Raw genomic sequence first — 12,007 nt, 5'->3', positions numbered from 1 at the left:
TTCTCCACAGAATTTGTACTAGTCCTCACAGAGTCAGTCACACATAAATGGAGATGAGTGACCATTATCATACATCTGTCATACATTGTCATGCATCAGCATGGCCCTGTAACCACCTCCATAGGTAAGTGGAATGTGTGGGCCAGAGATGACTATTCAATTCTATAAGCATGACTTGGTTGCACTGAGCTATTTTGATCCCTCGCAAAGATCTGAGTCTTGGATTCAGACTACCTCCAGGAATAGCTGGGTCGCAGGAGAGGGTGCAGGGCCAGGTTGCTTGAGTGAGGTCTTCAGTGAATGTGGGGAGTACGGGATGCAAGCGGGAGTGCCTGGGGGAGTTCAGGAAGCATGAAGTCAAACCAACCTCACGTGTGAGTTTTGTGCTTCAGAGAGATGAGACAACATGTTTGGTTTCCTGATGAAGCCACGCCCTTTGACACTTCAGGCCCTGAGATTTAGCCTCTGATTGCTGCCTTACAGGCAGGAATCCTGCTTTGGTTCAGAGCCCTTCCGGAGAGAGCAGAGGGGCCAGAGAATGGGACCATCTTCCATTTTGTGCACCTGGGTGCTCTTGGCTGCAGATCTGAGTGCAGGTCTGATGCAAGCAGGGAAGGCCACTCGGTGGGTTGAGGGAGGAAGAGAGAGATTAGGCACTAGAACATCACAGGCAGAGAAGCTGTTCCATAATCTCAACCTTGCACAAGGCTCGGGCACAGCTGCTCACCCTGGTCAAGTGTCCCTTCTGCTTCCCACAGCCTCCTATCAGTGTTAATCATGGGCTCCCTCTCCAGAGATTAGCTCAGTCAGTTGCCCCTGGGGCAAAAACTCTCTGTACTTTCACTTCCACCAGCCTTTGTGTTTCAGGCTCCTCTGCAAACCTGGTGGAGCAAAGGCCCAGGTGGGTTTTGGTATCACGTGGACAGGCTGGGACTCTGAGCTGTATCCTGAGGAATTCCCAGTACCCCTGGATGAGCTGGTACCAACAGGATCTCCAGCGGCAGCTACAGGTGCTGGCCACTCTGCGGAGCCTTGGGGACAAGGAATCTATATCCCTTCCAGGAGCTGATTACCTGGTCACACGAGTCAGTGACACTGAACTGAGATTGCATGTGGCCAATGTCACCCAGGGAAGAGTATTGTTCTGCACCTGCAGCAAAGACACAGTGAGAAACCCTCCTTGGGCATTTGAATAAAAACCACATACACAGACCCTCCTGGTTTCCAGCCTCTCTTCTGCCTGCTTCCTCCCCACCTTCACCCTCCCTTCTTGCCCTAACCACAAGTGGATTCCTCCTGTTAATTTCCCATTTGACTTTCTCTGCCTAAATAGCACAGCAATCTCACCCCAGCTTCTAGAGGACTTGAGTGCAGGCATTGGCTCTGCGACTTGTGAGTGTTGGGGAAGGCTCTTATCCCCCCTAAACCTCAGTCAACTAACAGTAGCTATTCTTTCCATAGTTTGCATATATAAAAAGAATATTGCATTGTAATACCAGCATAAATCCCAAAGGGAGCCTGGGAAGAAACTTGGAGAAACTGGGAGCTCAGAGGTGGACTGAACTGCTGAATGGGTACCACTTATACTCTTAGAATAAACTCTCATTTTATCTGATGACATTTCCATTCTCATTGCTCATTTGTACCTCAACCCTTACCACTCAAACTCAAGCTGATCTTTAAGACAGTAAGATCCTCAGAAAGGAGCAGGGTCTGGATCTGCAGTGGAGGGATCCCTGAATATTTCACTATAAAGCCATGAGTCAGAACTGGCTCTGAGGCCATTCCCAGAGTGAGGAGTGGAACGAGGAGGCACAAACTCCAGGCTAATGGTTGGAACTACTGTGGAAGTTTGGACGTGCAAAACGAAAGGATAGAGAAAGGGAGCAGGGGCGCAGGATCCTGAGAGCCATAAGAAGCACTAGTGTAGCTGAGCCACTCTGCTTCTAGATTGGAATGTCTCTTCCAGAGGTGTAGACCAAGTGGGTGTGCAACCAGGATGCAGGTGGCAGTGAGCAGCTGCAAAGGCAGATCCAGCACACACTGGATGTCTAATGGTGCTGTGGGTTGTGCAGCAGACACCCTGGCAGGGGCTGTTTCCTAAGGTCTTGTGATTAAGGAGTTTTTCCATCAGGGGTCACCATTTACCCACAGTTCTCCATGATGCTTGCGATATTGGTTGGGAGGCCCAGCACACTGGGAAGGGCCCCTTGTATTCTTCCCTTCTTTTCCTCAGTCTCCTGTCTGTCAACCCCATCTCTCCCTTCCCACAGAACGATCTCCAGATGAGTGTCATCTGTTTGGTAATGTTGCTTTGGTGCAGCCTGAGGCGGGGCAGGCCAGCTTGGGTGCCACCACCCTTGTCCATATTTTTATGTTCCTTATCTTTCCTAAAATAGTATGTGCTGTTGAAAAAGACAACTTTGATGTGTGGCAGTGGGGACAAAGGACAAATAGGCTTTCTTTGTCATGACCTAAGGGACATTCTGAGACATCCATTCCTAGCCTCAAATAATTCTCCTACGTTCCTCACATAACAGCTAGAATCCCATTACTATTCCTTTGGATTACAGTTCTGTCAATAATTAAATTAGAAATATACCTGAAGAAATAATTCTGCAGATTCACTGAAAGAGTTTTTAGCACTTGAATATGATTCACCTGTCACTACTTGAAGGCATGATCACCTTGTATGAAAGGAAAATAGTACTTCAAAGACTGGATAGAGTTGTAGAGAAGTTGGGGAAACAGATAATTTGAACGAGGTTGTTCACTGGCTGGTGAGAACCTTGGTGAGGGGTCACAGGTAGCCATTGGGAGCTGGAGAGTGGTGGGACATGTTTGCAGGAGAAGGGACTTTGTTTCATGAAGAGAACAGAAGTTCCATTGTTTTATAGGAAAGTGTAACAGCAAGCGTGACTTAGAGACAAGTCACTGGAGACAGAGGATGTTTGAATTCTTTCAACTAAGGATTGCGCTGGTCCCATGTCCTGATATGCTGACATTGGGCTCCAAGACTACAGATGTGCCAAATAGGTGAATCAAGGCAGGGAGTTAGGGGCCTGAAGGGACGGACAAAAGCAAATTTGTGTGAGTATTTTATAGTTAAAGCAAATCCTACCTGTAATTTTTAACCACTTAATAATTATTGAAAAACAAATCAAAAGAGAGTATGCAGAAAGGGAGACAAAGAAAAGACATTTGTCTTCATGATCTATTGGTTTGATTTTGTTTAGAACAGGAGAAATTCCAAATTTTTTCTCTAACAGCATTTTTTTTCTACATTTTTATTGGTGCATTGTAGTTGTACATATTGATTGATATTTGTTGTTACATATTCATATAGACACACAATATATCAATATAATTTGACAAATATCATTCCCAGCACTTGCTCCCTCTCTCCCACCCCTCACCCCGAGGACCCTTTCCTCTACTGATCTTTGATTTTTAGTATATCCGTACCCACCTTTGTTTTTCATTTTGCTCTCTAGCTTCTGCATGAGAGAAAACATGCAACTCTCAACCTTCTGAGTTTGACTTACTTCACTTAACATAATGGTCTCAAGTTGCATCCATTTTCCTGCAAATTCCATAATTTCATTTTTCTTTATGACTGAGTAATATTCCATTGTGTATATATACCACATCTTCTTTATCCATTCATCCATTGAGGAACCTAGGCTAGTTCAATAGTTTGGCTATTGTGAATTGTGCTACTATGAACATGGGTATGAATGTATCACTGTAGTAAGATGACTTTAATTTTCTGTGTGTGTATGTGGTGAGAACACTTAAGGTCTACCTCCTTAGAAATTTCAAGGGTGCATCACAACATCGTTAATTATAGTCACCCTGAACATTAAAACTCCAAGCTCACTCATTTCATACACTTGACTAACATTTTCCCCTCCCCTGAGGCCCTGGGAACCACTCCATGCTTCTGTGAGTTTGACTATTGTAGTTCCCATACATATATGAGAACATACAGTCTTTGTCTTTCTGTGCCTTAACATAATATTCTCCAGGTTCTTAGCAAAATGTTTTCTTAGCATAACACTCTTCAGGTTGATCCATGTTATTGTAAATGGAAGTATCTCCTGTTTCAAGTCTAATATTCTTTGAAGGATATTATTTCCTTTATCTATTAATCTGTTGATGGACATTTAGTTTGTCTCCATGTCTTAGCCTTTGGGAATAATGCTTCAGTGAACATGGAAGTACAGATATTCCCTTCAAGATACAGACTTTTGGATATAAGTCCAAAAGTGGGTTATTGTGTCATATGGTAGTTTTATTTTTAATTTTTAGGACCCTCCTTACTATTTTCCACAATGCCTCATAATGACTGCACTAACTTATATCCCACTAACAGTTCTTCTTTCTCCACATTCTTGCCATCACTTGTTATCCTTCTTGTTTTCGAGAATAGCCATCTAACAAATGTGAAGTGATACCTCATTGTATTTGTGATTTGTGTTCAGCTGATGATCAGTGATATTGAGAGTCTAGCTTTGATACATTGATACCAATTGCATGTGTGCTACTGTGGTGGGACCACTCTTTCCAGGGATGCTTGAGGAAAATGAGTGGAATTCTAAGGTGATGAAGTTCAATCCACATATCCAGTCATTCCTGAGATAAGATTTATATGAATGTCTTGGGAGTTGCTAGGCTCTGTCCTCATAGGCACTCTGAAGGAGCAAGATGGGAGGAATGGGAACAAACTCTTTGTGGAAGATTTATGTACTGTAATAGAATTTTTCAGGGTCAACTTGGAGCAGGATTATAATGGTGTCCCCTGAGAATTCTCGCAATAAAACCTCCTCTTCAAAAGATTGTGGTGATCCAGTGGATGGGACAGTCTGCTCTCAACTCCTTCCTCATGATTCCAAATGCTTGTGTAGGCGCTTCTTGAACAGAGTGAACAGTGGAGCCAAGTGGAGCTCCTGCATGACTGAGCACCACAGATTCTGGTAGGTCTGACCTGGATACACTACTCTTGTTGACCTGAAGTCAACACCCAGCATCAGCCTGATATCCTAAGGTTTATCACTGTATCCCAGGTTTCCTGTGAGCTACATGGAGGTAAGTGGGGTCCTTTTATCACAGCAGAGTAGCTATCCATCCTCAATGAGAATGATATATTCTGGATTTGGATTTTCTTTCCCTCGTTATCACCACTGTCCTAACATCAGCATCCTCGAATTACCTGAATATCTTACGCAATCCACACACACTAAAAGGAAAATATTCTTCAACAGAGGTAGTCACCTCCTAGTGACTGGATGGCACCCAGACCACGGAATTCAAGGACCTCACCATTCATTGGGCTACCCAGAATCAACTGACATTACACAGCATTAGCGTGACCTGTTGAAATATTTGCACCTGTTCAAGCTGGGAAATTTCTTCAGAGGTTGACGTGGTCAACCCAAGCCAGGTGTAATGGATTTGGAGGTTTTAGAACCCTTGAGAGGATGATTTATTGTTGGAACTTGGGTTTCCTGAGATGGATTCTCTTCTTCCCCAGGTATACTGAAAGGCTACTGGCCAGAGGCAGAACTCTCTGAAACCTGTTTTTGCTTCTGCTTTTTTGAGCCTCAAATAACCAAAGGACACTTCCCCTGTAAACCTCTACATTAAAATTCTCTGGTGGTAACTGAAGCTGCAGAGCTGAGATGAAAAGAGAAAGAAGGAGGGAAGAAAGATGCCAGAGTGACAGTCAGGAGGAAGCAGAGCTTCCAGGTCAACTGTGATAATATAAAGGACAAACATGTATTAATGAAATCGGTCCTGGATTTTGTCTGCTATCGCGTTCCCTCTGCCCGCAGAGAGAGACACGACAAACTGGTTGTTCGTCAGAGCTCTTTATTGTTCTTCTTATTGTTCTCTCTAACAAGGAAGTCACGGTCATTATATATGAATCATGAGCCAATCAGGTTACAGAGCATGTGGGGAGAGCCAATCAGGTTACAGAGCATGTGGGGAGAGCATGATTACTATATAGAATACACTAGGGGCATGAAGAGAGCACGCAGCGAGCACGAGTCACCTCGTCCAATCAGGTCAACTTCCTTAAGCAGTGTCAGCTGTTTGTTGCAAACCAGGCCGCCCTGGCTCAGTGCCAGGCGCCATATTGAAGTCCCTGAAATGTTGCAAACCAGGCCGCCCCGGCTCAGTGCCAGGCGCCATATTGAAGTCCCTGAAATGTTGCAAACCAGGCCGCCCCGGCTCAGTGCCAGGCTAGGGTGGGGTCCGCGGTACCCCGACAGTCTGCTATGTCACAACCCCAGGGAAATTTTGTGGCAACCTCATGTCCCAAGTATAAACCTGGAATCCTGCAAAATGAGTGAGTGGAATTTATCCTTGCCTGGGGTGGAATCCTATGTGGACACAGGAAAATTCAGTGCAATGTCTCCTCAGTCCCCATCCTTAAATGCTTCTCCCCACCCATTCTTCTATTTAACTCACTCCTTGTCAGAATTCCTCTTTCCAGGAACACACTTTCCCAAAACACAAAATATGTAATTCTATAAGTAGAAAGTATGATACCCCATGTGACTATGGAGTGGCCCCTTTGTCTATTTGTTAGTGCACCATGTCCACTTTATTAACCCAAATTATCTAAGGAGTTTTTAAGTTTTCCATCTTCATTTGTGGGAGGGAAGGTTACTGTGTATGAGTAAACAAGTGAGAGGTAAACCTGGTATCGTCCCAGGAATCCATTTAATTCATTCCGAGATTGGACACGGGAGACGCTGTATCACATGGCCCAGGATTCCTGCTGTGGGAGCTCAGTTGTTTTGGATTGTATTTTGAATCCAGGACATGTAGTGAAAAATACTAGCATAGATGCCAACATCAGCTCTCAAGATACATCCATCTGCAAAAGACAGGATTCCGTGAAGTACTCCATTGCAGACCGCGGGAGCAGCTGAGACTTCCTGCCAGCAGAGGGAAAACCAGGTTACCTTCCACAGTCTCCATGAGGAAAAATAGGGGAAAAGTAAGGCAGATTAATTAGAACATGTTACCCTGCAAGGCAGCCTCCTTCCTGGCACGATGCCCACACAGAACATAGTTTGCTTGATGTTTTGGGTCTTATAGCCTTCTTGACAATCTTTCCCAGAGATTACAGAGATGTTCACATTCTGCAGTGAGTCGGGTTCCTTGGCTACAGAAAAGGGAGAAGCTGAACTTCCTTAATAGTTCTTCTACATACCAAGTCATCTTTACTTTCTCTCTCCCTTTTTTAAAAAAATATATATATACATATATATATGTATGTATATATAAAATTATATATATATATATATATATATATATATATATATATATATATATATATATATATTAGTAGTAAGTGCACACAATACTTTCATTTTTCTGTGGTGCTGAGACTCAAACCCAGGGCCTCATGCATGCTAAGCAAATGCCCTACCCCTGAGCCACAACCCAGCTCCATCTTTCTCTCTTTTTCAACTTATCAACTGTGGTAGTCAGGATGACCTGGGTACAGGTTACTGCATTAATAATTTCTTATGACACAAATGCCTGTCTCTTTATGAATGTGATTAAATGACTAGCTATTAGGATTTGCATGAAAATTTGGGCTAAGATAGCTAGCAAACAGGTACAAAACAGAAAGTTATGTTCACCTGACTTTTTGTTCAGGAAATCTGAATTGTAAGACATAGAAGAAAGCTTAGGTAGACTATCTAGTTTAAAATTCTATATAGGACACTTCACTGATAAAAAAAAAAAAAAAAAAAAAAAAAAACTATTGGTAGTCTTTTGGCAGTTTTCTGAAGAAATGAATATTATCCAGAATGTTCTCAGTTAAAAATATTTCTTTCTGGGCTGGGGTTGTAGTTCAGTGGTAGAGAGCCTGCCTAGCATATGTGAGGCAATGGGTTCAATCCTCTGCACCACATTAAAATAAATTAAAAAAAAAAATTCTTTCTTAAATTCTAAACTAGATTATCTCCTCCAGTTTTTTCATAAGGGAGTTTTGTGATTTAGTACAATAATATTTCTTATGCTTCATATTTTAATATTTATTTTTTGGTATTTCAAGACTTTAAGTTGCTTTATTGCTTGAAATGGTTTGAAAACAGTGTCGTGCTTCACTTCAGCATTAAGGAAACTGAAGCTCTGAGATAAAATGAAACTAGGACTAGATACTTATGTCTTCTTTCCACTGAAACCGCTTCTATCATGCATGAAAGCAGAGAAGATAGAAAGATACAGCAGGGAAATGGTTTAAAGGACTCCTTGAGTAATGGACAGGGAAAGGGAGTCGTCTGAAAGGGATGAATGAAGAGGCCTGGAAAGAGTTTCATTCAGCAGAATTGCAGAGGCTGAGATGAGAGCATTCAGGAGCATGGCTAATTCCAAGAGAATGTCATTGAATTCAGCAGACATCACACATGTTTCAGACTCACAGATATCACAAAGGTTGTAGCCCCAGGTGGTGACCATGCACATGGTATTCACGGGGACAGGTTGGTTAGGCAATTCGACCAGTTTCACATAGTTATTGAGCTCAATCACTCTTTTCAGCTTGATTAACATGAGGTCATATTGGATCGAAGAGATTGAGAAGTATGGATGATGAATAATCTTCTCATAACCGACCACCTGCACATTACGTTCCTTCTGGTCTGATGGGTTTGTGATCCCCAGCACCACCTGAAGCCTCCTGGAATGATATAGATGTTCACGACAGTACTTGACATAGATGGCTTCTCCATCCTATGGACCTTCCCTAGCCCACAGACTTTTTTCTCTATCACTGAATGCCCCCCCCCGCAAGAATCTTCCTAACCCCATTTAATTGGGAGATAGTCCTGGACAGTGTCCTACCTGAAAACCCAAAGGGTAGTGTGACTTTGGAGCTTACTACTCACGGCAAGTTGCAATGTGCAGCTGTGATCACCCAAAGTGGGTGGATCAGGGCTCCTGTGCAGGGCAAATATTCAGATTTTAGGTAGACCAAGTAAGATGGGGTAATGCCATTTGTGTAATCTGGATTATAGGCAAAGGCACCTGGAAAGAGAAACATTGACAAGAAATTCTGAGATTTTTCAGAAGTCATTGAAAAACCAAAGGAGAAACACTTAATAGGCGCTTCAAGTTCCCCAACCCTTCTCTGGACACTTTTAAGTGTAAACTAAACCTATAAAATGACTTTGTTCTGGGCTTGGGTTGTGGCTCAGTGGTAAAACACTTGCCTAGTATGTGTGAGGCACTGGGTTCGATTCTCAGTACCACATATAAATAAATAAAATGAAGGACCACCAACAACTACAAAAAAAAAATGACTTTGTTCTAAAACATGAAGAAACTCATAAATGATAGAAATGTGCTTACCAAATCGAAAGGTATTTGCCTTTTTAAATGCCAATACATATTCTTCAAATGTTTTCTTACATACTTTTCAAATCCAGTGTATTAGTGTTAAATCAGCTTATTTCAAAGTCATTTTTGCCGATTTTAGAATGCTTTCTCAAGTTTTATTCCTTTTCTCCCAAGAAGAATGCAAGCAGAATGATCTAGGTGCCAATACAAGGACTTTTCAATACTCTGCCATGCCCGTGAGTGGTGAAATCCCTGCCTCACTCCCATTCTCTCACCCCAACATCAATCCTGGTCAGAAAGGTCCAGAATCAGTTCTTTCTTAGGAGTGGGTCTGGAACGGGTGTCAACATCCAGGCCTCCCACAAGCATACAAGCAAACAACCCTAGGTCAGGCAGGTAGGCCTGTCACAGGGGGAGAGTTGGTGGGGACAGAGAATCAGTCCTACATCTCAAGTCTGGCATGGTGCCTCCTGTCTTGATCCATCTTTCATCCTTTCCCCAGGATTTCTCTTTGGCGAACACAAAGCCATCTGTGCAGATACTCACCAGACAGGTGTAAGAGAGCCCAGACGAAGATAAGCTTCATGATAATGGGAAAACCTTTTGCGGGGATACGTTTCAGCTCAGAGCCTCTGGAAAGCAGGGGGAGGTGGGTGGGGAAAGGATTAAATTAGATAAAGCAAGAGGAGCTCTGGAGTTGAGTAAAAGTCGTATCCAAATTCTTTCAGTGGCAGGATTCAATGCCCAAAATGGTGTTCATCTGTCAAACTAGGGGGTTGGTTTCTGCTGTTGCAGGGAAAGGAAAACACTTGGTGACTTTGTCCCTGACACAGTTGAAAATATTTCTGGAATCCTGCGTCCCCCCACCTGCTCCTTTCAGGCATGAAAGTACCTAACCTGACAGAAGTTGAAGTTCACAGTTTCTCCACAGCCGCCTCCCTTCTGGCTTCTGCAGGTAGTTTCATCTCTAAACTACACTGACCCCTCCTGTCTCTGTGATGCTGAGCCCCACTTGTGTGACACTGCTGGACGTGTCCAGTCCTCTGGCACTGCCATGGCTCCCTCTGCTGAACACTAAAATCCTCTTTGAAATACTTTAGTCCTTTTCTTTCTGAAAACTGATCTTCTTGAACTGATGCCGGGAATTTATTGCTGCTAAGTGCAAAATGGTGGAGTCACTTAAGAAAATTGTTACAATTTACTTACCGAGCTAAACAGCCTTGCCAGAGAATCCACCAATGACACCCATTGGTATTTATCCAAATGAGTTGAAAACTTATGTCCACAAATAAGGCTGCACATGGATGTTTATAGAAACTTTATTCAAAATTACCAAACCTTGGAAGCAACCAAAATGTGCTTCAGTAGGTAAGTGGATAAACAGTGTGGTGCAGATACAGAATGAAATATTATGCAAAAAAATTTAAAAATGAATGACATGGAGAAAACTTAAATGTGTATTGTTAAGTGAAATAAGTCAGTCTGAAAAGCATATACACGGTTTGACTCCAATTATATGACTTTCGAGAAAAGGCAAAATTACAGAGAGAGATCAGTGGTTGCCAGGGCTTGGGGAAAAAGAGGGATGAATAGGTTAATCACAGGGCAATTTTAGGATGGTGCAGTTATTTTGTATAATCTGGGAACATTATATATTTGATGATGTCCATAAATCTGTGTGATATGAGGGAATTAGTTAATATGTCAATATTGGTTCATTGATTGCAGCAAGGTTATCTCATGAAAGATGTTAATAAGAATAGATTACTCAGTGGTAGAGTCTTGATGGGCATACTGTATGTCTTCTAGCTCTTTTGTATGCTTGGAAAATTTCATAAAATGCTGGAGAGAAGTTTTTAAATATCGAGGTACATGCTTTAGTGCACAGAGTTCAAGGTACTTCCTAGTTTACATGGTGTGTTAGAAAAGGGTCCCCAGGCATTATGCTTTTCCTGGGTCTTACAGAAAGGTTGAGAGCTTGTGTAATATAAACAGGAGAGAAAAACTAATCCAAGGAGAGGGAAAAACTAGCAAAGATATGAATGACTAAAACAATATGGCACGTTTGTGGAAGTGTAATCAAGTGTTGCAGAAAGAGTTCTCAGATAGGTAGAGAGATAAGTGGAAATCACATAATAGAAGTTTTCTTACATAAGTCTCACCCACGTAGCATAAGACTTGCCTAAGTCTTATTCATGTAGGAGATAAAAAGCCAAGAAATTCATGATTTGAAAAAATTTGTTGAATCTTGTTGGATATGAACCCTAAGTCCCATGTTTATGTCCTACATACATAATCCCCTTCCCTTGAATGTGGTGAGCACATTCAACAATGTAGTCAAGGTGATGGGGTATTACCCACATGATTGTGTTATTATGTAATAAGGTGTGTGTGTGTGTGTGTGTGTGTGTGTGTGTGTGTGTGTAGCCAGTGTGCAAATGCAGGCTCACAGTGCTGGTTTGATGAAGTAGTAGCTGTGTTTAGGAAGACAGAGGGGAAGGAAGTCATACTGAAGATGCCCAGTGGTTGGGAAACTTTATCAACTAAGGATAGCGCAAGGATCTGAAGCTGGTTTTCAGTTGACAGCCCAAAAGAGTCAAGGCCCTGTGTCATATAAACACAAGGAAACGAATTCTTCCAATAG

The 12,007-nt window shown here is 42.5% G+C and overlaps 1 protein-coding gene and 1 gene segment (V, D, J or C); one reads left to right on the top strand and one right to left on the bottom strand.

Moving 5' to 3' along the window:
- Nucleotides 1–456: 456 nt before the first annotated feature.
- LOC124991252 (T-cell receptor beta chain V region E1-like) lies at nt 457–1,196 on the top strand. The segment is given in 2 exon segments: nt 457–596; nt 868–1,196. Coding segments are annotated over 2 exon segments (387 nt in total).
- A 5,601-nt stretch (nt 1,197–6,797) lies between these two features.
- On the bottom strand, nt 6,798–9,949 carry Prss58 (serine protease 58). The gene is made up of 5 exons (XM_047560401.1): nt 9,910–9,949; nt 8,913–9,051; nt 8,448–8,704; nt 7,038–7,177; nt 6,798–6,947 (listed from the first exon to the last, which is right to left on the bottom strand). The coding sequence occupies exons 1-5, from the start codon at nt 9,947–9,949 to the stop codon at nt 6,798–6,800; spliced, it is 726 nt and encodes a 241-aa protein (XP_047416357.1).
- Nucleotides 9,950–12,007: the final 2,058 nt, after the last annotated feature.

Source organism: Sciurus carolinensis, chromosome 8 (genome assembly GCF_902686445.1).
Source record: "Sciurus carolinensis chromosome 8, mSciCar1.2, whole genome shotgun sequence".
NCBI classification, from domain to species: domain Eukaryota; kingdom Metazoa; phylum Chordata; class Mammalia; order Rodentia; family Sciuridae; genus Sciurus; species Sciurus carolinensis.
This window is presented reverse-complemented; position numbering and strand designations above follow the sequence as displayed.

Coding starts and splice junctions, on each gene's coding strand:
- Prss58 (XM_047560401.1), bottom strand. CDS start 9,949: ATGAAGCTTATCTTCGTCTGGGCTCTCTTACACCTGTCTG. Junction 8,705..8,912: donor GCTGCACATTGCAACTTGCC/GTGAGTAGTAAG, acceptor ATATCATTCCAG/GAGGCTTCAGGTGGTGCTGG. Junction 7,178..8,447: donor CTACAACCTTTGTGATATCT/GTGAGTCTGAAA, acceptor CCTTTTCTGTAG/CCAAGGAACCCGACTCACTG.